The sequence below is a fragment of the Palaemon carinicauda genome, chromosome 1 (assembly GCF_036898095.1).
Source record: "Palaemon carinicauda isolate YSFRI2023 chromosome 1, ASM3689809v2, whole genome shotgun sequence".
Lineage (NCBI taxonomy): Eukaryota > Metazoa > Arthropoda > Malacostraca > Decapoda > Palaemonidae > Palaemon > Palaemon carinicauda.
The window spans coordinates 251810586-251838497 of NC_090725.1; the positions used below are offsets into that span (position 1 = coordinate 251810586).

Consider the following 27912-nt stretch of genomic DNA (forward strand, 5'->3'; position numbering starts at 1 on the left):
TTTGGAAGAAATTTGCGTTTTCCATTGTAATTCCGATCGCTAAATGGTTGGTCTATTTGGATGTCTCTACCTACTTCATGGGGGTTTTGTTTGATTTTTCTCGACGGAAATTATTAAAAAAGACAATAAACGATGAATCGGAATTTGAAATGAAATTATTATATTGTATATTAACTTTTATACAAATAGAATAGTATTACCTCCTATATGAAATAAACAGTAAGGTTCAGTAAAGATATTACCAAGGTCCTTTAAATACACTTATTTAATGGACCTTGGATCCTATTACAAAGAATTAATTTGCTCTTTAAAAGCAAAAATCCTTGTTTTATTAGACAATGTTAAGCACCAACTTCAGAGATAGGAAAGTGGATGACTTTCAGTTGAATGTTCATTTGCAGGTTAGCTATATGTGAATGATACTCGCTATTCGGCAGAATTTTTAATTGAAGCTAGACTTCCTTTGCCTGCCCTCGATTTCTTGTGATTTTTAAGTTCTGCATCATGAGAAACATATCCACTCCAATGATACATATTAAGACAAGCAAGCATAAGCCATCCCACAGAGATCTGTACTGGGATACTATTCTAATGTTTTCCGAGACATGTGCAGCTTCTTTCTCCTCCCTTGGGTCTATCTCCATTTCATCGTGATAGTGTGGCTGGTTGCCCTCAGCCAAAGCTCCATAGACCGAGACTTTTTCTTTTTGCCGAAAATACCAAAATCCAAATGATTGTTTTGATGCCTCGTTCGACGCTTTCATCTGCAATGAAAATGGATAATCTGGTTATGTAACTCTCTCTCTCTCTCTCTCTCTCTCTCTCTCTCTCTCTCTCTCTCTCTCTCTCTCTCTCTCTCTCTCTCTCTCTCTCTCTCTCTCTCTGTGCACAATTTTGATAATGATTTCCAAAGGTGTCTTTTTCACTTTTCCTTACTCATGTTGCATATTACACCCCTGGAAACTTTGGTAAGCCGGTACTGTAATATATATATATATATATATATATATATATATATATATATATATATATATATATATATATATATATATATATATATATATATATGTGTGTGTGTGTGTGTGTGTGTGTGTATATATATATATGTGTATGTATGCTAGTGTACCCGACCCGTCAAAAAAGTCTAAATTTAGAGATATACTCACGTACAGATTCAACTCTTCCCACCCCCTCCCCCTTTCCTAACTACAACTCGCTGGTTCGGCAATTTATGGGTGTGCTGTTTCCGAATTTACCCCTCGGGGTACCCCCAGTCACTAGGGCATGGCTACCCCTTTCCCCCTGACGAGACAGGAAATATTATACACACACACACACACACACACACATATATATATATATATATATATATATATATATATATATATATATATATATATATATATATATATATATCATCTACGCCTATTGATGCGAAAAGCCTCGGTTAGATTTCGCCTTTCGTTCTCTATCTTGAGCTTTTAATTCAATACTTCTTCACTCATCACGCTTCTTAGTTCTCAGCCATGTAGGTCTGTGTCTTCCTACTCTTCTAGTGCCTGGTGGAGCCCAGTTAATCGTTTGATGAACTAACCTCTCTTGGGGAGTGCGAAGAGCATGCCCAAACTAACGCCATCTACCTCTCACCATGATCTCATCCACGTAGGGCACTCGAGTAATCTCTCTTATAGTTTTATTTCTAATCGTGCCCTGCCGTTTAACTCCCAATATCCTTCTGGGGGCTTAGTTCTCAAATCTACAAAATCTGTTGGATATTGTTTCATTGTCACACCACGACTCATGTCTGTACACTAACACCGATCTCACTAAAGTGATATATAGCCTGATTCTTATATGTAATTTCTGGCGACTTGTCTGGTTTTTTTCCCAATAAACTCCAATTCTAATGACCATATATATATATATATATATATATATATATATATATATATATATATATATATATATATATATATAAATTATAATGATACTGTTTTATATTAATGGTAGTAACAGCGATAGTAATAATTACTTATTTTACATTGTTTCTTGTGTAATAATTAAAACAACTAAATATATAATGCAATACAAACCTTCATGCATGAGTAATATCTTGAAGAGTCATCGCATTTTTTCGTATGGTACCGGTGGAAAAGACCCGGTTCCAAGGACCTGGTGAAAAAATGAAAATTAGCGCTAAAAATAGTTCACAAAAAATAACCTCTCTGTTAGTTTGCGTCTCTTGTGAAAGTGAAATATTGTATGTTGTCAAAAAAGGATATAAACTAAATTACGAATAAATGGGAATGAAAACGTTACCTACCTCACTATTTTATAATCACCAGCTTTGATGGTTTTCCTGACAAAAGCAAGGTCCTCTCCTCCCCAACCGGTTCGATCTTTATCATAGCCTCCTATCTTATTAAAGTCGTCTTTATAGATGCACACCATCCCTTTTGAAAAAGAAAGAAATGCAAGGAGGATCTAGCAGGCCATTTGAGCATTTTGGTTTTTTCCATTGTCTTTATTAAATGTGTTATGGTCGTTGTTCAGTTTCTGGAGGGTTACTTTATGGTTTTTATGTTGTTATTCTGATAGACGAATTTTGACGGTTAGTATGATTATATGCAGATTGAATATATTAGAAATTGTAAGTTCGCCAGACCTTGGCAATAATTGAAAACTGCGAAAGGCTTTACCATGTCCCCATACTCTCCAATATCCGTGGTCATCTTTCACTTGCATTTGTTGTAGTGGAGGAGGAATCCGATGTTTGTGCAATGGATACACAAACTCGGGGTTGTACTGAGAGAACACCATGGGGATGAAAACCTGCACGGAAGAAGATCATTGCCGTCTTTTAAAACATTTTAATAGTGAGAACAGAATACTTCAAAGAAATAGCGGAAACTTTTGAAAAGAATTGACGATACATCTCAATGTGTTTTTCTCCAATCATATCCAAATGTCTTTTCCAGCATTGTAACGACCAACTATTGATTATTAGCAATGTTTTTTTTCATGTGATGCCTTATGTATTGTACATAGAAGTGTTGACATGCCTTTATCGCTATTTTTTTTTTTTTTGTAATATCAATAGCTATTAAGAATAACAAATGGTTTTTCTTCCACATCACAGTTGTCAAGTAAGCTACCCTAATTTGTTATTCTTTACAAACCACGCATCAACTTGAGCTCCATTTCGTTCTTGGTGGCTCGTTTCCAGCTTGTTTTAATCCTAAATGGTTTGACAACTATTTAAGTAGATTTCTTAACAGTAGTATGAATTGTGGGGAATGAAAGTGACGGAGAGACAGAAATTGAATGTGTTTGAGATGAAGTGTCTGAGGAGTATGGCTGGTGTATCTCGAGTAGATGGGGTTAGGAACGAAGTAGTTTGGGTGAGAACGGTTGTACGAAATGAATTAGCAGCTAGAGTGGATATGAATGTTTTTGGGTGGTTTGGCCATGTTGAGAGAATGGAAAATGGCTGTCTGCTAAAGAAGGTGATGAATGCAAGAGTTGATGGGAGAAGTACAAGAGGAAAGCCAAGGTTTGGGTGGATGGATGGAGTGAAGAAACCTCTGGGTGATAGGAGGATAGATGTAAGAGAGGCAAGAGAGCGTGCTAGAGATAGGAATAAAAGGCGAGCGATTGTGACGTAGTTCCAGTAGGCCTTGCTGCTTCCTCCGGTCGCTTTGGATAGCCGCGGAGGTAGCAGCAGTAGGGGATTCAGCGTTATGAGGCTTCATCTGTGGTGGATAACGGGGGAGGGTGGGCAGGGTGGGCTGTGGCACCCTAGCAGTACCAGTCCCTCGTCTAGCTGAGAGGAGCGTAGAGAGGAAAGGTCCCCGTTTCTCATTTGTTTGATGTCGGCTACCCCCCAAAATTGGGGGAAGTGCCTTTGTATATGGATTCCGAATTTTTTTTTTTTTTCTTTTTTTTTTTTTTTTTTTTTTTTTTTTTTTACAAAATTCACTCGACCTTAATTTTAGCATACTATGTATCCATTTCATCGGAGATTCAAAGAAAGTTTAATTTTGTTTTATATTCTCCTTATTACTATCTCATTGTGTATTCATTTTGTGTTAGTTAATGGAGGAATAAGAAAAAATAATCAATTTAAAATCCGTCTAGAAGTAAATACTTATGATATCCGTATACCAGTTCAGTAAACAGTGGGTTCCACTTGGGAACCCATTTCTTTTGCAATAATTCCAAATCAATTGAAAAGGACTTCGTTAATTTTTTTTTTTTTTTTTTTTTTGGCTTATAATATCATATCTAATGTTTCCTCTATTTTGATTTTCTATTTTCAGTTCCTATACTCCTCAAGATAGGCTGCTGTTAGAAGATTCCTCCTGATGGCATACAGTAGGTAAGTAAGATGACTGTGTCTTATGTGTAAATTAAATTTATATTTATGTTATAGGATCTGTGATAAAAGGTTTATTTTGAAACATTAAAAGTTGCTGTTACGATTAGAAATATTATAATTATTTTTAAATGAAAGGTGTCATATTCTTGACAAGACTGGAAATTTCTCGTAATTCGCCAAACCCCCAGATGTGCTTTCACTATAAAATAATCCCTCAGGAACTTTCCTGAGTCTTATAGAAAACCGGTCTCGTATATATAGAGTACGGCAGATGCATCTGTAGATTATTCTACGAGTTGCATTATTTCAAAAGACCATGCTTGGCTGCAAGTTCCAGGCAATTTAAGCAAGCAAGATGCATTTAAACAGACTTGTTTCGTCCGTCTCTGAGAGTTAACACTGCTCTTATGAAGACGTTTCTGTGACGGCTGTCATGACACTGTTTATCGAATCTAGTTTGCAATGTTGCTAATATTCAAAGAAAAGACGATCTGAGAAGATTGAATATCATCAGAAGATGTGTTCATGATTATCATCTTTTACATTTGAACTGCGTTCGGGAAACTCCTTTTGGAAATTTGTAAAATATAAATATTATCATTATTCTTGATTATAGTTGTTTTTATGTTTGCTGACTATTATCTTCTTTCGTTGCTACCGCATTGCTATTTTCTATGGTAAAACGATTAATAAGGGAATAAAAAATTAAAGCAAATTTGACATGACATGCGTTTTGATATTGCTGACCGTAACACTGTGCACATCACAAGCACCTACCTGATGGCCCCTAACGGGGTTTGAGACGCATCTGTTAAGGAAATCGCTCGTAAAGAGAACATCTACATCACAAAAGAAGAGTACTTCTCCTGGGAAGTCCGTTTGTTCCACGCCTTCCTGTAGGCCTTTGCCTCGGGAAAACTCTTTACTATCTAAAAGGATGAATTGGGTTTTTAGTCTAGTAATTTCCGTCTCCGAATCCTTCAATATTTGTCGCATTCTTTGTTCGTTTCCATCAGCAAAGTAGACGAGGGTGAGTCCGACATGGATGTGACTTTCACGTAGAATCTGAACGAGATTCGTCATAAAAAGCTGCCAAAGAATACAAAGAATTATGCAACATATTTTAATCTATGTAGATGAAGGGGTGGGGATTAAAAAATTCAGAATAAATCAAGTAAACATACATGCATGAAAATATTCTCAAGTGTAAGAGTAAAGAGATCTCTATATGAACAGAATTGCAGCTAACATTTTTATGAGATTGTGACTACTGTTCGGGGGAAGCTGGCTTGAATTTATAATTTCTGGCCATTTTTATTTCCCTTGGAAACTGTCGTTATAGATGTAGTTCAGTTCAGTTTCATAACGGTGTGCTAGTCTAAAATCATTATTTTGACAAGAATGTTTTATAATGTTAAGAAAGGGGGGAAATTACATGAGAAATGTCGCAAGATAGATTAGTATTAAAAAAGAATATTGCTATTAGTCTCCCCTTATTGCTTGTGTGAGATGTAACCGACCTTGAGACTATCCTCTCGGCCTCTTAAAGGCATAATGATATTGATTGCCGTCGTAGGAGAAATGGCGTGATGATAAGTGACCCTTGGCGGTCGCAGAGGGAGCATAACAGACAGCCTGTCCACTGACATTGAGGCTGTGTCGTTACAGGTGACGTCTGCTTCGATACCAACCGTCGGAATTGTGCGATACCTTACAAGAGAAGAAACACAAGAGCTGACATAAAATGTTACAACTTTTAATATTATTTATATATCACTTTTCTTATATCTGGACCTCAATGTTTTGATGATGATATGCCTTAATAAAGAGTCGCTATTGCTCAGGTTGCAAAGATTTAATAGAAAGAAGGAACTAACCACTAAACCTCACAAAACCTCCAATTCATATGAATGGGGATTAATCCCACATTACCTGTTTCATTTTGAAACCAGAAGAACCTATCATTAAACGCACAAGTGGAACCTCTTTCTTTAAAGCTGCAGAAATGGGGTTGATTATTTATTAGCTTATTTCCTCGTTGAAGAGAGTGTCACCACCGTCATGATTTTGTAAATCGTGTGTGATAAGTGCTTCATACTAGTAACACTTTCTAGGTAGTTTACTTATGTGTGCGTTAAGTCTGCCGATTAATTTTCTCATATATATATATATATATATATATATATATATATATATATATATATATAATATATATAATATATATATAATATATATATACATATATATATGTGTGTGTGTGTGTGTGAAGTTTATTTGAACAATTAGAATGTCCAAAATATTATATCATAAATCCCGTGATGATTAAAAATTGCGCTAAATACCAAATGGAAATTTAAAACCAAAGCCTCCTAGATAATTTGGGTACCGTATATAAAAATATTTACATTATGATTTCTTTTATATTATATATATAATTGAAATATGTAATATGATATATATACGTATATATATTTTATGATATATATACTGTATATATGTATGTATATATATATATATATATATATATATATACATACATATATATATATATATACTGTATATATATATATATATGTGTGTGTGTGTGTGTGTGTGTGTGTAATAAAGTATAATAATGAGGTAGGTCGTTGCTCCTGGCGAGCTTCAGAGATAAAATAGATAGCAGAACGAATAGTCTGAACATTTTCTCTCATGTTTATTAGTGTTGACGTTTCGGGACACATCTCCTCTTTAAGGCTAAAAAAAGAGGTAAAAAAAATTTTAAGCAAAACTCAATAAAAAAAAACCGTTCATTATAAAATAAAGAAAAAAAAAGGAATTATAATGAAAATTGTGTAAATAGATAAATGTAAAAACAAGAAATAAATAAAGTTAACTAAAAAAAAAGTCTCTTAAAACTGAAATACAAATTGTCTGAGGAGACCAGCCTGTCTTGACTAGACCAGAGAAGCCAGTGACTACCTGAAGTATAGCACTCGGGAAAGAAAATTCCAAATTATCTTCTTAAGCGATGTGGATGGGGACAGAGGATAATTGGCTATTTAGTTTAGGAGGCTGTTCTTGAAATATTAATGACTCTTGTACTAGGAGAGAGGAGTTGCTTGGCACTTGTGCAATGACTTTTTTTATTGCACAAACGCCAAAACTATACAACATCCCACTGGACATAAGAAAAACAATATATTAAGGTTTTCAAGAAGAAAGTGAATACTTTCTTGTTTTCTAGGTGCTTTGATAATGCGGATTTGACAGTTAACACTTTTCCAACTAGGGTTGTAGCTTAGCAAGTAATGATAATGATAATGGATGTATACAGCAAACAGATCTTGTAGATTCTGTAGGGCATAGAGTTCCCCTGTGTGATAGGACCAGGAAAACATCCTTTAATTAAAGTAAAGTAAACAATGCACCACATGAGAGTCTTACCTAACTGATTTACAGTTGTCTTTTGAGTATTTACCAGGGGACTTGTTGTTAAAGAATTTGATAGCTCTTTCTCGTACCTGTTAAATAAAAGATTAAACGACCATAACTGTAATGATCACTGATTATTAGCGGCAGAAAATTACCAACATCAGACCTGATAAGTCTTTCTTTGGCTTATGATTCAAGTATGACTATGCTCTCGAATCTTCTTGTGTAAATCATTTCATCCACATACTTTTTACATTTGTAAATATAGACTATATTTTTTAATATCTAGAAGGATGGTGTTCGCTTGGAAGTCCTTTTTAATGAATAGACCTTTTTATATAGTTTTTGCTGGGTGAATTCTTTATTAGATCATTAAGTTTAACCCTTCTTGGGCCAAGAGAGAAAATTATAACTTGCAATAAGCTGTGGCAAGATAATGGTCGAAGGAGATCATGAATAAATCCTTTCGAATGGAATAAACTACATTGATACCGGACCTGTGAAAGCATGAGTTGCTCATCGTGGTGCGTGCTTCGAGAAACAGTTCCTCCAGTGTATTCTTGGTTGGTGTACACCCGATCGCCATCGTAGTAAGAGTAGTAGATATGGTCATATCTGGAATCAAGATCATTACAGATAGGTAAATATTTTGGGCAGATCTGTGTCCAGTTGCGGACTTGAACTGGAAAAATATATGATTATCAAACTATTGATTTCAAAGATTAACAGCTCCCCTTTATACAATTGTGACCAATTTAAATTCAAAAGATCCCCCAAAATGCCACTCCACCCTGCTTGAGACCTGAGATATTTTTTTATGGGTATGCCTAATCGTGGACAACCTGCTCAGTCTTAATTATTAACGAAATTAAAGAGTTTCCATACGTCACAAATGGAAGGCTAACCTTGCTTGCCATAACACTGAGGTGATCGGTGAAGAATATGGTATACAATTACCATACTTGAATGTTGCCTTACTTATGATTTAGTAACAACCTGATTCTGAAGCAAAGAATAGTGTACAATATCTTAAGCCATGGCAATCAAAGGGAGAAACAGATTTCACCCTATCGTTATGATGAACATGCTAATTACTAGCAAACAATCAAATAAGAGGCATATTTAACACAAATAAAAATATGTATGCTTGCCACAAACCTTCATGACTTGAATCTCAATACTTACATATTCACGACAGGTCTTGTGAGAAGCATGGTACTCAGTACTAACAAACACTGCCATCTGTTATATGTAGATTATATTTATCTATATTATTTTATAGGACATGTGAAAGGTTTTTTTTGAAATATTAAATATTGATATTAAGATAAGAATATTGAAATGATTTGTAAATCATAGGTATTTCTGCATGCTAGAAAAGAGTTCTCTGGTCATTTCTCGAAAGTTATCGACTCTCCAGCCTTGCTAATTACATGTTAAAGTATTCCTCAGGAATTTTTCCGAACTTTATAGAAAACGGATATAGGCTACTACTACTACTACTACTACTACTACTACTACTACTACTACTAGCTCAGCTACAACCCGAGTTGGAAAAATATGATCGCTATAAGCCCAAGGGCTCCAACAGAGAAAATAGCCCATTCAGGAAAGGAAATAAGGAAACAGATAGAATAGTGTGCTTGAGTTTATCCTCAAGCAAGAAAATTCTAACCCAAGAGAATAGAAGACCATGGTACAGAGACTATGACAATACCCAAGACTAGATACAATGGATTTGACTTTGGAGTGTCCTTCTCATAGATAACCTGACTATTATGGCTAAAGAGTGTGACGGGCCGAGAGAGGGTTGTGAACTCAAAGGCAGGATGCAATCAACTGAGTTGTTTATTAAGGAACACTCTCCTTTACATACAAAACCTCAAGGCAACAGGACATAACCTGTTCGAGAGACAGACAATGTTACAGAGCAAAACCGGAGACATGATCATTCAGGTTCTATTTAGTGCGAGGGAAGAGCGCAGATACAAGCATAATATATACAAAAGGAATTATGTACAATTGTGGTACAAGAGTCTCTTCCACCCTTACCAAGTGGAAAGTAGCCACTGAACAATTATATAAAGAGTACGATAGGTGCGTTAACATTACAGACTTGATTTTTCCATCACTGAGTGTATTTGTGGAGCCATTTTTTCTGTGACAGTTTCTGATGACACATTCATACTTCTTTTACAATGCTGCTGAATATAGAAGCAAACAATGAATTTTCGGAAGATCGAATATCATCAGAGGCTGTGTGCCTGATTATCATCTTTTACATTTTGAATTGAGTTCTGTAAATTTATAGTTGACCTATGGAATTCATCGTTTCCTGTGATTATCTGAATCTCACAGCATAGAGCCATAAATCTCTGCCATGTATCATTTTAATATTTGAGCAAATTATTATTAACAGGTGAACTGTGAGTATTTTACTAATCTTGTAAGATATAAAACTTTTATTGATCTTAAAGTTATTGTTGAGTTGTTGGCTATTGTTTTCTTTCACTGTTACTGGTTTGCTATTTTTCATGACAAATTAATTATCAAGGGAATAAGACACTAAAGTAGATTTTACATAATCTACGTTTTGATATAGAGGACCGTAACACCATCCCTTCACCCTGAGAGAGTGATTGCGCTAGAAGTTAATGGTCTCTTAAAGTCTGGGATGGTCAGTTTAAACGAGTGATGCATTTCATAAACCAACATAGAGTAATTATTAAATGTATGGAGGTAGCTGCAAGGTCTGTAAAGTTGCCGTGTACCTTAGTCTTCGAATATTGCAATATAGACGACCATGTCGCAGTCTTGGATGTACTGTTCTCAATAGCAAAACAGTATAGGAATTAAAATTATTATAAAAGTTACACCAAAGTTAGTAACTGTAAGCTTAACAATAATGATAACAGTAACAACATGGGCATGGCTATATATCCATGATTATGATATGGCGTCATAATGCCTGCAATAAAGATATTTCTATTGCTAAATTGTTGATCTTTCACTCATACTCACAGCCAGTCCCTCGTTCTAGGATACCGAGGATCCTGATTTAGGATTTCGTCGTCATTTTCTTCAGGGGGTAAATTGCGGGAGAGATCTCTATGTTTTGGCTCCACCTTTTGGGACCTCTGCGCTCGAAACGGATTCCAAAGGTATTTTTCGGCAGTGCCTTCAGACAAACAATTAAAAAATTAGTAGTTGTCAGGTTTGTTTAGTATTAAGTTTTAGAAGATGAACGTTAGTTTTAAGGACACCTAAATTTTATTCGGAAATCATGCAACCAATAAATGCTGTTTTTTCGTTGTTATAATAATTTTTCTTAATATGTTAATGTTTCTTTCTATTTTCACGGGATGAAGATTACATTTTGTATTTCGTTTGAAACATCTTATGATGATTATGAAGTTTGTTTCGTGAAGTGAAATATTATGGTCGTTTATTAGAAATCACAAAATATCTATGACAAACTAAATTGATAAAGGATTACGAGTGTGAGTATTCATTATCATAACAGGTATTGTATAATTAACAAATAAACAACGGGTTTTAGCTGTTCTTTATATAGGGTACGACAAATTCTATTTGAAAAGGTTTATTGCATTGAATTTGACAGGTGAATTCCCGTTCAAGTAACTGGATAAGCCAGGAAGTCATTTAGAAAAAGAAATGACTAGGCACAAATGTAGGACTATGAAATTTGCCTTAAATTTTAAAGATTTGTAAATAGATATATTCATGTTACATCAGGAAAGTTCCTATCAAAAGTGAAGGAATTGGAAAGTAAACTGGATAATTTTTCTTACCAGCAACTGAATAAAGTTTCGAAAGGCAGAATATAGTAAAAGCCAATAAGATGATCAAGCGAAGACACAGACGAATTAGTGGGCCTTGATTCGAAATGAATGAGAGGAGCTGATGACGGTATTTCTGTAACATTTCTCCTGAAATCCCTGTGAAAACACGGCGCAAACTGTTAGTTATAGGTATACCTGCGTTTATATATAAAGATATAGTTTGCATCAGCAACATAAAAGCGTTGTTTCCTTGCAAAATTTTATTAGAATTGCTAAAGAAAAGATATTTTATTTTATACACATACAGTACACAGTCTCAGTCATCTTCCAGTAAAGAGCTATTGTTTGGTTTTATATATATACATATATATATATATATATATATATGTATATATATATATATATATATATATATATATATATATATATATATATATATATATATATATATTTGTCACGCTGAGTGGCATTGTCAAATGTATGGCTACTCGGTCTCTCCCCATCCCTCGGGTAGGGGGAGAAGAAGTAGTCATCCCCTGGTGAGAGAGGGTACATCGAGAGGTACACTCGGAAACCACAATCCCCCACAAATTTCCGAAAATGTTGTTTGTAATTTGGAAAGGGGGAGTGGGGGGAAAGGGTTAAATCTATTTAGCCTTCATTTTTGACGGGTCACGTACAGTACACTAGTTTACCATGAAATATTGTTAATAGGATCTAAACTAGTTTCATTCATACATCGGTCTTCCATGTCAGCTGACTTTACACTCCACTTTGTTCATTTCTTTTCAATACCACCAGAACGAAATAATTATGTAGGCCTAGTCCTAATTCATAAAGAAATTAACTTTTTCTTTCTTTAAGAATGATTGAGGAATGTGTCTAAAAAAGTTCTGATTTTTTTTGTATTTTCGTTGGTTGTCTGACATTTTTGTATACGAGGTCTTATAGAGGTTGACGCCTGTTTTAAAACGAATCTTTGGAATCTACATTAATTTGACACCTATTTCTTATAACATGATAGTCTTGTCCATCCTCTTGATTTAACCATTAAGTTTCAGTTTGAGTCTAGAAAATGTTAAAATAAAAGTGCCTCATAAAATTTCTCCAGAAATGTTGATTTTTTTTTTACTTGCAAATGAAAGATTCCCGTTTTACTAAATACCTGTAGATAAGGTCATTCTGAAACGGAGATGTTAGAGTCTCCTGGAAAAGGGTTTCATTAAAATCTATATGTTGACATGTTGCTCATAGGTAAGAGCCTTAGAACAACACCAAACACTGTCACATGCTAAATATTCTCCTTTTTACATAATAGTTACAAGGCTCCTCTAGATATTTTATTTGCTCAAATTCTAAACAAATCAGTTTACTGTAATAGTTATATAATTTCATCAGTGACTTATTCATCAGAGAAATATATCTCTAGCTTTTGTAAAACTCACTTCAGATTGGGTTATAGTGGAGCTAATCATTTTGGCAACATCAGCCTTCTTTGATGACTCAAGTGTTTAGTTTAGTTGAACATATTACAGTCAGCCCCTGTTATTGACGGGTTCTATTTTAGCGGACTGGGTCATTCACAATACAGAGAACTGTATAACCTATTAAATAAAAAATCACATATTCGTAGTTTCGTGATAAGTATTCTTGCGAACTGACGATTTCAAACCGATCTTGTTCCTTTCCACCCGGCATGCTTCTTGCTGTTTCCTTTTTCACACAACACAACACTCCATCTCTCGCTTACTCGGCCTCAGTTTTGCATCACCTTTCTTCGTGGGTGCATCTCTCACCTCAATCTTTTTGTGCAGAATCAAGTTGTGACATAAAAAAAAAAAAAAAAAAAAAAAAAAAAAAAAAAAAAACCATTACATGTGATTTTTGCATAAAATGTGATACCTAAATTTCGTTACCTCACGCACCAAACAGTTGACAGATCATGCTTCAGGCTTACTGCATAGAACTTGGTACGTAACGGTTATTGGTGTTGTACCGATACTTTTTCTTTCAATTTTTATTTCGTTAGTGCATTCATTATAAATTATAGTTATATTAAATACTGTACAGTACTGTACTGTATACGAAATACTGTACTTTACAGTAGTAATGTAAACATAGTATACGTGTACGTTAAGTTTGAATGGCAATAGTGATCACTAACCAGTGTTACCTCAGCTAATAAAGCTGAACTATAATGATAGTACTGTAGACTACATATATTACAGTAAGATTCACTACAGTATCAGCGAGTGTTGTTAGATAGGAACAACAGCATTTTTTTTGCTACTGTACGTATTGCATGTAAGTATAAGTGTGGTGATGACTTATGTTATGTGTACCGTAGTCTCACCATGTATAGCATGTAGCATACGTGTGTACATGTACTGTTCACTTACTGAAATGTGTTCATTCATTAACATTATGCTTAGACTATGATAGAAACCAAGCAAGAACAATATTAGGCAGTAGACTGGGTTACTTAGTGTGTTAGTCAACTGCACATAGGCAATGGGTAGTGAGTTGGTAAGTTATGAGTTAACCCATCCTAGGGCAGCAAGTTTTAAGTATTCACGGAGTATAGCTTTTCATGCCTATCTCGGTTATACAACCCTCGCGAATAAGGGGAACTGACTGTATTAAGATTAAATAGTGGGTGAACATTTGTCAGATTATGCAGCGTCTTGAATGTCTACAGAAAAAAATAAATATTTTCTATAGATTTTAAAACTCGTGTCACATAATTCTAACTGGGCACTATGATTGATGTAGGAACGAACCTTGCAAAACAAATCTCCCTTGTGGCACATAATGACAGGACACATATATTATTATTATTATTATTATTATTATTACTAGCTAAGCTACAACCTGAATTGGAAAAGCAAGATGTTATAAGCCCAAAGGCTTCAACATGGAAAAATAGCCCAGTGAGGAATGGAAACAAAGAAATAAATAAACTACAGGAGAAGTTATGTAGAATTAAAATAAAATATCTCAAGAACAGTAACAACATTAAAATGGATATTTCATGTACAAACTATAAAGAAATTAAAAAAGAAGAAGAGAAATAAGATAGAATAGTGTGCCTAAGTGTACCATCAAGCAAGAAAATTACCCAAGTACAGTGGAAGACCATGGTGTAGAGGCTATGACACTAACCAAGACTAGAGAACAAAGGTTTGATTTTGGAGTTTCCTTCTCCTATATTTGTTACCATAGCTAAAGAGTCTCTTCTACCCTTACCAAGAGGAAAGTACCCAGTGAATAATTGCAGTGCAGTAGTTATCCCCTTGAGCGAAGAATTGTTTGGTAATCTCAGCGCTGTCAGGGTAATTTCAGTGCTGTCAGGTGTATGAGGACAGAGAAGAATATGTAAAGAATAGGCCAGACTATTCGGTGTATGTGTAGGCTAAGTAAAAATGAGCCGTAATCAGAGAGATGGATCTAATGTAATACTGTCTGGCCAGTCAAAGACCCAATAACTCTATGGGTGGCTGGTGCCCTGGCCAACCTACTATCTACAACTTGTGTTTGTTTGTAAAGCCAATGGAACGGACAACTTGATGCTCTTAGCCAGCCTAGTCGAAATGGAAACAATGGGAAGAATGTAGAGGAAAAGTTTGTGCCTCAAACCCAAATGATTGATTAGGTGACAATCTTTCGTCATTTGAATGCATCCTTGTTCAGAATAGCTATTACATTTTGAAAATAATACCGTACAGTAAACTTTATGACTTCTAGAAATATTATGGTGCAAATACATGTTTTCTTTATTTCGTCACAATGTATAGCTAAAGTTTGTGTTCTGGTGTTTTGCTGTTGGATAACTTTAGTTTCTATTTTAATTCAAGTTCATCTTAGCACTATTGACTCTTATGATTTCAAGTAGTTACTGTTTGTGTACCATTAACTGCATTTTCTTTCCCGCAATTGTAAATCCTACCAGTTTTACTATGATATAGACCTAGAATTTTGTTCCTACTGAATGTAGGCATGCTATAAAGGGTCTTGTACCACATAACCAGCTTTGGTAAGAAAAATATTTATTGTACTGTAGAAATAAGTACAAACTTGAACGTTCAATAATAATTCCAGTGTGTAGGGCACAAACATAGGCGAAATAGTCAAGGACAATGGCACATAGCAAACGTAATGTTAAAGGAGAAATCCCTTAATTAGGATTGAGGTGTTAATATCGTCATTGCATCTTACGTGGTGCACTGTAGGCATAACTTGAAAGTCTTTGCCGGGTCCCATTGGCCTGTAGCTGCGCTTACTTTTCACCTTCTATTATATCTTTAATGGTGTACTCGTTCCGTCAAAAGGTCGGCTAAAAATTTAGATAGATATGCACACACAGGTTCAATCTTACCCACCCCCTCCTTCATTTTTAACTTTAACACGCCAGTTTATAGGAGATTGTGGTTTCAGAGTGGACCTCTCGCGCAATGCCACTCAGTGTGACAGGATATATATATACATATATATATATATATATATATATATATATATATATATATATATATATGTGTGTGTGTGTGTATTTATATATATTATTAGGGAAGCATTGATTACTATAGTCAATGCAGCAAATAATGACCGAGAGGAGAGGGCACTCGGCTTAAAACGGATTCCCCCTATGGTGCCACATCGCCACAGATACTCTCTCTCTCTCTCTCTCTCTCTCTCTCTCTCTCTCTCTCTCTCTCTCTCTCTCCATCCCAGAAGAACCTGAAGGTGGTTATATGACGCGCTTGAAGCAGGGGAACGGTCCATCACAAGAGTGTGTGTATGCGTCACAAAGTGTGTAGTGCCATCATCTGGTATATGAGTGTAGGAATGCCCTTATACAGAAAACCGGCCTTGAATTATTTACCTGTATGGTGGTGTGGAACAAAAGTTAGAATAATTTCGGATACAATGTTGAAAATACATAAATTTATGCACATACCAACAGATAGAACGTAAGACAAGGGTAGATGGTAAGGAAGTAGAGTTGTATTGGAGAAAGAAGGCAAGCTGGTGATCTGTGAAGATATGGCATACATTGGGGGAATCCAATTGAAACCAGGTGCCCTCACCTATCTGCCATTTCTGCTGCATTGAATATACCAGACCTTAATTCATAGCATTATTATTATTATTATTATTATTATTATTATTATTATTACTTGCTAAGCTACAACCCTAATTGGAAAAGCAAGATGCTATAAGCCCAGGGGCCCCAACAGGGAAAATAGCCCAGTGAGGAAAGGAAACAAGGAAGAAAAGTACATTTTAAGAACAATGACATTTAAATAAATATTCCCTATATAAACTATGAAAACTTTAACAAAACAAAAGGAAGAGAAACGAGATAGAATAGTAAGCCCGAGTGTACCCTCAAGCAAGAGAACTCTAGCCCAAGACAGTGGAAGACCATGGTACAGAGGCTATGGCACTACCCAAGACTAGAGAACAGTGGTTTGATTTTGGAGTGTCCTTCTCCTAGAAGAGCTGCTTACCATAGCTAAAGAGTCTCGTCTACCCTTACTAAGAGGAGAGTGGCCACTGGACAATTACAGTGCAGTAGTTAACCCCTTAGGTGAAGAAGAATTATTTGGTAATCTCAGTGTTTTCAGGTGAATGAGGGCAGAGGAGAATCTGTGAAGAATAGGCCAGACTATTCGATGTATGTGTAGGCAAAAGGAAAGAACCGTAACCAGAGAGAAGGATCCAATGCAGTACTGTCTGGCCAGTCAATGGACCCCATAACTCTAGCGGTAGTATCTCGGCGGGCGGCTGGTGCCCTGGGTAAAGTTAAACCCGCTTATTTGTGTAATTATATAATTAAATTTGACACGAGACTAGGCAGCGTAGGTATTTTTTTTGGTATGAAGTTACTTTTACCATATGGTAAGATACAGTAAATATAGCCTTATTTATGTCTGCTTTAGTCAAAGTTTTATGGTAGAGGCCAATTTTAAATAGGTAAATAGGTATCCCTAGTTTACAGTTTACTTTTTCAAAGGTCTTAGAGTTGAGCATGTGATACCCTTCTTACAATTTCCAGGGGTGTACGTACAAAAATCCTTAGATTATGGTTAGGAAGTTTGTATGATTGGCCTTGATTTTAGTTCTGCCTTTGACTGCGTTAATCATGAGAACGATATTTTTAAACTTAACTGATGGGAGTTGGTATGTCTTTTCTTGCATAGTTATTAGATATTTAAGTAATATTTCATAAAGGGTAGTGCCATATTATCTATAGAATTGTAATATCTGGTGTTCCTCAGGGTAGTATTATGTGCCCTTTACCTTTCATACTGTATACCCATGATATGTAGTTAGGCCTGAAAAACAAACTTGTTACATATGCAGATGATGCTACTCGGTTTGCATTGATACCATCTTCTGAATGTATATGGTGGCCAAATCCCTTAATTTACCGTAGATCTAGTTGAAATTAGTGAATGGTGGAAATTATGAGGGATGAAGTTCAACTCTGACAAAACTGTAAGTAAATCAAAGACAGTGGCTTTTCAACATCCCGAGCTTTACATTGGCAATGTCTCTTTAACTACTTGTATAAAACTCATTTAAAATTCTAGGTGTGATTTATGATTGCAAGATTACTTTTAAAAAACACATCCAGTCTGCTTCTTTTTCAGTTCACAAAAGCATTGTGATCAGTCTGTCCTAAGGATTTTTTTAATTCTTTCATTCTACCATGTTTCGACTATTGTTCTCCTTTCTAGTCTCCAGCTGACGACTTTCATCTTAATTGGTTGGACATAAACTCGTGATCTATTAAATTCCCTATTCCTAACATGTATGTAGTACTGCGTATATAGTTGATTCGACCAGTCTGGATTTTTTCATTATGGAGTTCAATTGTACAGAATATTCTAGAAGCTCTATTCCAGTTGTGAACAGATGGGAAAATGAAATTCATAATCAAGCAGTTGAATCAGTGAAACTTCAGAATTTCAATCGTAATACAAATTCTTTCCTGTCGAACAGGTTGGCATGAGATGAGTCTCTTTTCATAGTTTATAAATGATTGATCTATTTAAGTGTTACTGATCTTAGAATATTCTATATTTTTTTCATTACTCCTCTTATATACCGGTATATTCTATTCTTCATTTCTCTACTTCCTATCTGCATTGGGCTTCTTTCCCTGTTGCAGGCGTTGGACTCATAGTATCCATCTTTTCCAACTAGCTTGGATAATAATAATAATAATAATAATAATAATAATAATAATAATAATAATTATTATTATTATTATTATTATTATTATTATTATTATTATTATAATTATTATTATAATTATTATTATTATCGTCTTCAAATATAAAATAGATTTATTGTAGTTTGTGCAAGATTTGGACGAATTAAACATTTATCTCTCCCGGAAATTGGCAGTTAACAATTTTTCCACCTTTCCTCAAGTCTAAAAATAATCAGGACTAAAGTAGGAGAATATTTTTCTAAGGGGATACAAAAACTAGTGAATTACTGGTATTCATCCTTACTTGACGTTCCTCAGCCCAAGCAATTTAACATAAGTCGCTAGATCTACTAAATCGTAAAACCTGAAATGGAGCACAGGGATGCAGAACCTTTGTATCCCTCTTATAACCTAAATTATGATATAAATCATTAGGAAAACAATTCACTTGCCCTGATACCTACTTTATTTGTACTTAATATTCATCCCCCCAAAAAAATTGGCAGATCCATACACTGGTTTTCTACAGTAGGCCCCAATATTAGGGGTGTAATTTGTTATACAAATATTTTCTATAGGAATTATCATATTTGAAACCCCTTTTCAAGATTTGAAAACTTACTTTTTAAAAAATATCTTTTTTGGAACCTACACATCCAAATATAGTACTGTACACTTATCTTTCCTAATCAGCTATAAAATTGCATCTAATATATCAGGGAAACCATATCATATTTTATATTTAATTTGTGTATGCATACAATATGGTGATTAATTAAGCAACGGGGGATTTTGAATGTTGAATGGTGTTTCTCAATAGTTTCTCATACAATTTTAATTATTCTGACATTTTTTTCTGTCGGATATGATTGTTTAACCAGTTACACACCATATAATAAAAATGAGAAGCCACTGTCATAGAGACAAAATACGATTATACGAGAAATAAGGAGGACAACTAGTACAAAAGTTATGTAATGGAAGAATTTTTTCCACTTATGTAAGGTAGCCTAGGTCAGGTTAAGTGGGGTTTCCAGGGGCCAAACCACCGCCCACCCTCCTTTGACAAGTCTTGGTATACTTGGTTATGAAAGGTCAAGTTAGGTTACATCCCTGTATTCCTCTATGGTTTCACTCTTATAGATCAGGTTGTGGATGGCGTCGAAGTTTGCCCTGTGTCAAGTATGACCTAGTGTCTTAGACTAGGTTTGGATGCAACACTGTGTACCACTAGGTTTGGTATTCATGCACTTAAAGAAAACAGTTTTCCATTGTATTACCCGATTATTGTTAGACTTAATTGCGGGTGACATACGTTATCTTTATATTTCCGATAGAAAGTAAAGCCAAATTGGTAAAAATTAGTCAAAAATATCGGTAAAACCATACCTTACATTCATTTTGCATTTGATGATAAATTTACAATTAACCTTAAATTTACTTTTTAACCTGTAATATAGTATGACTGTGATATATATGATCGTTTTGTTGTTGTTATTATTATTTCGACGAATTTAGCACTATTTTTGAAAAAATCTTTGGTCAGCCCATTACAAACCTGCATTCAGTCAATAACAGGAAAACAATTTTCCATAACAGAAAAAAAATGACTGATATAAAAGAAAAAACGCCTTGGGATAGCTTATAGAAGTCGAAGACATTCTGAGTAATTATTAAGGTTTTTTCATACCCTTTTTACTTCTTAAATATCTTATGTAATTTTTCATAATAATGTCTATATCGCTTCTTGCATAAAATGATAAGTGTATAAGTATTATTCGACCTACCATCTAATAACTGTACTTACGATAATTATTTCTTAAAATGATGTATGTTAGTTTTATTTAACATTATTTCAAAAATATAAGTACAGGTAAATTAACTGTGTTGCTACATTATATCATTAGGTTAATTGAATTGTTAAATTATTCAGTAATATGTCATCTAGACTACATTTTGCTTTGGATATTAGAAAATAGTTATTACAATATTATACCAATATCTCATAATAATATACAAGAAGCTACCAGATAATGATCCATTTCTTAATTAACATAGTGAATTTTTCAAACTGATGAACTCAGTGGAAAATTACGAGTTGATGAATAGGGCTCCAATACTGAAAGAAGTGTCTAATGATAAAATAAGCCTCGAAAATTCTTGATTGATTTGAAGTGGTATTTGGACTTTCATTCGACTTGTTGTAGACGATACTATATACAATTTTTTTCTGTTCTAGCGTAAGGTTATACAGTATCTCAGTTCTTCTGTTCTTGGCATAAGATAGTAGCCTACAGTACATTAGAGTTTCTCTGTACAGCCATGCAATTTGTTGCAGACGATGCTATATACCATTTGTTTCTGTTAAGGCGTAAGATTATACAGTAGCCCAGTTCTTCTGTTCTTGGCATAAGGTTGTAACCTACAGTACATTAGAGTTTCTCTATACAGCCATTCAACTTGTAGACAACGCTATATAAATTTTTTTCTCTCTTCATAGCTTAAGGTTGTACAGTACCCCAATTCTTCTGTAATTAGCATAACGTTTTAGCCTACAGTACATTAGTTTCTCTACACAGCCATGCAACTTGTAGACGATGCATTTACCATTTCTTCTGTTCTTATCTTAAGATTGTAGTCTACAGTATTATTATTATTATTATTATTATTATTATTATTACTACTACTTGCTAAGCTACAACCCTAGTTAGAAAAGCAGAGGACTCTAACAGGGAAAGTAGCCCAGTGAGGAAAGGAAATAAGGAAACTACACGAGAAGTAATTCCATTAATTACTGAAATAAAATATTTTAAGAACAGTAACAACATAAAATAAATCTTTTACAGCTAAACTATAAAAACTTGAAAGAATAAGAGGAAGAGAAATAAGATAGAATAGTGTGCCCCAGTGTACCCTCAAGCAAGAGAACTCCACCACAAGATAGTGAATGACCATGGTACAGAAGTTATGGCACTATCCAAGACCAGAGAACAATGGTTTAATTTTGGAGTGTCCTTTTTCATAGAAGAGCTGCTTACCATAGCTAAAGAGTCTCTCCTACCTTTACCAGTACATTAGAGTTTTTCTGGGCAGCCGTTCAACTTGTAGACGATGCTATATATAATTTTTTTCCGTTCTTAGGGTAAGGTTGTACAGCATCCTAGTTCTTCTGTTCTTAGCATAAGGTTGTAGCCTACAGTGCATTAGGATTTCTCTGTACAGCAATTCAGCTTGCTGTAGACGATGCTTTATACCATTTTTTTGTTCCTAGCATAAGGTTGTAGCCTACAGTACATTAGAGTTTTTCTGTACAGCTGTTCAACTTCTTGTAGACGATGCTATATAACATTTTTTCTGTTCTTAGCTTAAAGTTTTACAATATCCCAGTTCTTCTGTTCTTAGCATAAGGTGTTAGCCTACAGTACATTAGAGTTTCTCTGTATAGCCATTCAACTTGCAAACGCTGCCATATACCGGGTATGCATTTTTTCTCTTCTTAGCTAAAGGTTTTACAGTATCCAAATTCTTCTGTTCTTGGCATAAGGTTGTAGCCTTAAGTACATTAGGGTTTCTCTGTACAGCCATTCAACTTGTTGCAGACGATGCTATATATCATTTTTTTATCTATTCTTAGCTTAAGGTTGTGCTGTATCCTAGTTCTTCTGTCCTTAGCATAAGGCTGTAGCCTACAGTACATTAATGTTTCTCTGGACAGCCGTTCAACTTGTTGTAGACGATAATACATACCATTTTTTTCTGTTCGTAGCTTAAGGTTGCACAGTATTTCAGTTCTTCTGGTCTTAGCCTGAGGTTGTACCCTACAGTAAATTAGAGTTTCTCTGTACGGCCACTCATCTTGCTCAGACGATGCTATATACCAGTTTTTTTCTGTTCTTAGCTTAAGGTTGTACAGTATCCCAGCTCTTATGGTCTTAACATAAGGTTGTGGCCTATAGTACATCAGAGTTGCAAATGGGGCACATTTTATAGGTTTTTGTTCAACAAACGACTTTGTTATTGGAGTTACTCCTTTCCAGCACAAAGACATCCACAAATATACATGGACTTCACCAAATGGTAATTACAAAAATCAAATAGATCACATAGATGTTACTAAAAAGAGAAGAACGACTCTGAGAAATTTAAGAAGCTATAGAGGTGCAGATATTGGTATTGATCACCAGCTCCTCTTTGCCATACTGAAATTAAAACTGAAATCTCCAATCAGAAATGTAGATAGAATACCTAGGTTTGATACAACTAAACTTTTAGAAGATGAGCACAGAGAAACATTTGCAATTGAATGTAGAGATTGATTTGCAGTGTTAGAGATGTGATATTAAATACAAATATCAGTCAGTTGGTAGTGAAGTTTTGGGACATGCAGTTACAAGGAGAAAACCATGGATATCAAATGATACTTGGGATACTATAAAAAGGAGACAGACAGAAATTGATTGTTGGAAGTTTCCGATGAAGTAATGAAAATTACAAGGTTGAGCATGCTAAGTATTCCAGTATTGAAAGTGAGGTCAAAAGAAAAGCCGGGAGTGACGGGAGAGAATATTTAGACAGTAAATCAGATGAGGCGGACAAAGCTATGAATTAAGGGAGTGGCTATGGTGTAAGAATTGCTCATAGAATTATTAATGAAATCTCTACTGGGGCAAAAATGAAGCACATACCATCAAAAAGAGAGATGGATCTGTTATAACAACAGAAGAGGAAGAAAGGCAACTTTGCATGGAACACTTTAGTGAGGTCATGGATAGGAGATATGAAGGGAATAATTTGATCGATATACATGAAGCTGAGGAAGACCTTGATGTGCCTATGAATGAATTCCGTATGTTAGAGGTCAAAGCTATCATTAAAAAAGGAATAACTGCTGAGATGATCTTGTCAGAAAATGAAGTGACCCTCAGAATACTTACAAGATTATTTTGTAAAATGTGGCATGAAGAGGCAAAACTTGTTGCATGGGCGCTAGGAGTGTTCTTGAAAAGGGAAAAACAAGAAGATCTTGACTGATTGCAATAATTACAGAGGCATCACACTTATGTCTGTTGTCATGAAAATATATAGTATGCTCATTCTAAAGAGACTAGAGAGAAAGATTGATGAAAAGCTGAGAGATGAACAAGCAGGATTTCGAAAAGGTAGAAGTTGTGCTGCCCAAATTTTCATTTTAAGACATGTTGTACCGCAATGTATAAAATTTAGATGGCATTTGTGGACTATGAAAAAGCCTTTGATAGTGTGCACCGACAAATTTGTGGAAAGTCCTGCATTATTATGGAGTTCCAGTTAAATCTGTAAATTTTATTAAGTCCATACATGATCATAGCAAGTGCAAAGTTAATGTTAATGGAGTTCTATTAACTCCAAGGGAATGTGTTATCACCTATGTTGTTTATCCTCCTCATGGATTTTGTAATGCATAGAACAGTTGTGGATGGCGGAGAATGATTGGACTGGATTGGTAACAGGAAATTAGTTGACCTAGAGTATGTTGATGATGCTGTCCTTATGAGCAAACTGCCACAGGACTTGCAAAGCTTGCTTACTAGAATGCATGAAATATCTCATAAGGTTTTGGCTCAAGATAAATAGAAAAAAGACAGAGATGATCAGAACGGATTATGTAAGGGGAGATGAAAATATCATTGGAAGGAGAAAGGATTAATGAGGTGGAATCATTTAAATATTTAGGAATTATGATCTCTAATTAGACAATGGCTAGTTTATGTAAAATTTGGAAATCAAATCGCCTGAAATTACATATAAAAATCAGGCTATATATCAGTCTAGTGAAATCGGTGTTACTGTATGGATATGAGTCATGGTGTGACAATGAAACAATATCCAACATATTTTGTAGATTTGAGAAGATGCCCTCAGAAGAATACTGGGAGTTAAATGGAAGGACAGGATTAAAAATGAAACTATAAGAGAGATTACTCAAGTACCATATGTGGACGAGATCATGGTGAGGGGTAGATGGAGATGGTTTGAGCATGCTCTTCGCACTTCCCAGAAGAAATTAGTTCACCAAACTTTTAAATGGGCTCCACAAGGCACTAGAAGAGTTGGAAAACTCAGGCCTACATGGCAGAAGACTGTGAAGCGTGAAGTAGGAGATGATAAATGAAGAGGTATTGATTTAAAAGCTCAAGATAGAGACGACTTTGCGTCAATAGGCGTAGGAGATGATATATATATATATATATATATATATATATATATATATATATATATATATATATATATACATATATATATATATATATATATATATATATATATATATATATATATATATATATATCTTGTTTTTTGTCATAGGATAACCAGTAGTATTTGTTCTTCTGTTGTGACGATTGGTCTGTCCTAAGAATGATTTAAATAATCAAATAGCTATCGTCTTTATGATTTTATTTATCTGCACAAAGGCAATGGGGAGTTAGTCAAGATGGTTTGGGCATGGTTTTCGCACTCTCCGAGAGAGATTAGTTCACCAAACTTTCAATTGAGCTCCACAGGGCACTAGAAGATTTGGAATACCCAGGCCTACATGGCTGAAGACTGGGAAGCGTTAAGTAGGATATGATGAATGAAGAGGTATTGATTTAAAAGTTCAAGATAGAGACGTCTTTGCGTGAATAGGCGTATGATATATATATATATATATATATATATATATATATATATATATATATATATATATATATATATATATATATATATATATCGTGTTTTCTGTCATAGTATAACCAGTAGTATTTGTTCTTATGTTGTGACGATTGGTCTATCATAAGAATGATTTACATAATTAAACATAAAAATTTGTTTATCTGCACAAAGGCAATGGGAAGTTAGTGAGGGTAAACCCCATCTCAATTTTTTTTATGATAAAAGGAATGACGTGTGGATTCAGTCTTGTTGGCTCTAGAGTATTGTTATCAGTGGTTGTATAGATGAAATTGGTTTGATACCAACAGTCGTAGGCAGGGTCAAATACATCATGTCCCCAATGATCGGTTGGGAACTCTTTCAAACCGAGGGGTGAAGGGTAATGCCGTCAGTTCACATTTCGAGATGCGCTGTGAAAATGACTAAGAGTCTTTGCAGCTTTTTCTCCGTTTCCGCTTCCTTTCTCTCATCTTATCTAGCCTCTTAACTTTTTCCTCATAGTACTGTATAACTGCAGGGTTTTTCCCTACCTGCATCTGGGTGCAGAATAGTCTTTCTGTCTTCAATGCTAGGTCATAAGACTCAATTTCAGTAGGCATTAAAATCAATAAATCAGTTTGAGTTTCGGGAACTTCGCACAAGAGGATTAGTTACCGAAGTTTGACTATGTGGCATTAAGCATTTGACTACGAAATAAATGGTAAAGTAATTGAGAAAAAATGTTATCTTTCATAATTATGGGAATTTCAGCTTCGATTATCCAGTATTGTGAGTTGATTGATTAACAATTCTTTGAATGAGGTGATGGCAAATGACGAGTTACGTCTGGACTTCTAAGTTATTGAGGATAGATAATGGAAAAATTGATAATAATTCTCATCACTGCGTAGTTACTGTGTATTGTATTTAATTTCTAAATCATTTTCAATTGTGGTAGATGTGATGTTGATTTAATTGATTTATCCCAAAAGATATTAAGATTGGGAAGATCTAATTCATACTGTTATGAAATGCACGTCTGTCGGTACTTGTCCCAAAGATGTTTTCAATATTCTAAGTAGATCTTAAATATGTTTTCAATATTCTATGCGGATGAAGATAATGACACAATTGATGTATTGAAAAACTGCATTTTCTAAAGTGCAGTTTAAAAGTAGTTGAGCGTTTGTATTTAGATGACAACGAACCTCATTGTTTATCGGAACAAGAATCGTGATTTTTAATTTATAATGTTTTGTTTACAAATAAACGCCAATTTTCACATAGTATCCACAAATGTTACCGTTTGTGTAGTAAATACATAAGTATTCTTCCCAAACTATCTCGTATTTTGGAATTATATAACACTGTTCTTTACATAATAATGCATTAATAATCTTAATCACACTTCTCAACTATCTTTTGTTATGTTACTTCTGATATCCTCCATAAGAAACACTACATTTGAAATTTAAATTTCTTAGAATTGATACCGATTTCACACTGCACCGCTCAGTCGACACACACTGCTTACAGAGCCTCGCATTTGTCGCACACCCTCTTGAACCATTCACACCCTTACCAAGTATTGCTTTTTCATTGGCACTTGTGACATGGTGTGGAAACGCACCGAAACCTTCATGTAAATCTAGCGCCAGAATTGGGAGGGACGATTTTTCAGTCTAGTACCTTTATGGTTTATTTTCATACTGTTTTCTTTTACTGTGATGCACTCATTTGTATTGGTAGATATATGTCGAACCGCTACGCAATGTGGTAACCAATCACAGGCTTCAAGAGAGCGAGCTGAATCCGGTGTCAGAATTCGAACGCTGATCTTATTTCCACGTTTAGTTCAACAGGTGGGCGACGACTTATAGTAATGAGGGATTTTTAATTTTCCCCTTTTTCATATGTTAATGAAGCCACTCACAAATGTAATAATATTTTTTTCTTTAACTCCGAGTATCATAACACATTATACGGAAAACTGTAGAAATACCTAACTCTATATTTTACAAGGTACGAAAAAGTAATAAATACTTAGTATCTTAAAGATGGTTTACACTTTAAATAAACTTTAGTTAAGTGCTTTAGTAATTATCTTCTCCAGCCCACTTGTTCATAGACATGTTCACGAGTTGCTGACAAGAAATGGAAAAATCGAGTAAAATATAATCATTTGTTGTTTGAATTTTTAGAGCAGGGCGTCAAATATTAATAAAACATGATTATGAATTATAAACTATATTTTCAAAATTATATGAAATTAGATACTCTTCATAAATATGAGACACGCTTAAAAATAATTGCTGTTTTCATCTTCGTTACCTTAGCAATTTCTTTTCACTTCATGAACGTAACTATCGAGATGTCCTTGTGTGGGAACGTCTTTATGATCTTGAGGGATCCGCTAACATTGCAGT

The 27912-nt window shown here is 34.7% G+C and overlaps 2 protein-coding genes across 5 annotated transcripts in view; one reads left to right on the top strand and one right to left on the bottom strand.

The window, feature by feature from the left end:
• Positions 1-316: 316 nt before the first annotated feature.
• Positions 317-27058, bottom strand: LOC137655205 (chondroitin sulfate N-acetylgalactosaminyltransferase 1-like). Of its 4 annotated transcripts, none has more exons than XM_068389107.1 (11): positions 27021-27052; positions 11605-11751; positions 10814-10970; positions 8290-8407; positions 7805-7881; positions 5899-6088; positions 5156-5467; positions 2700-2832; positions 2324-2453; positions 2094-2172; positions 317-764 (listed from the first exon to the last, which is right to left on the bottom strand). In XM_068389107.1, exons 2-11 carry the CDS (start codon positions 11735-11737, stop codon positions 453-455), a joined length of 1641 nt encoding a protein of 546 aa, XP_068245208.1. In that variant the 5' UTR covers positions 11738-11751; positions 27021-27052; the 3' UTR covers positions 317-452. The 4 variants fall into 4 exon arrangements, with proteins under 4 accessions (XP_068245208.1, XP_068245215.1, XP_068245192.1 ...); XM_068389114.1 differs by lacking the exon at positions 27021-27052 and adding an exon at positions 26949-27001; XM_068389091.1 differs by lacking the exon at positions 27021-27052 and adding an exon at positions 26921-26978.
• The window catches only part of MED24 (mediator complex subunit 24), a 349247-nt gene continuing 325656 nt past the window's right edge, over positions 4322-27912 (top strand). The window contains exon 1 of the mRNA XM_068389049.1: positions 4322-4378. The gene's annotated coding sequence lies outside the window, so the exon portion shown is untranslated. The remainder of the gene's footprint in view (positions 4379-27912) is intronic.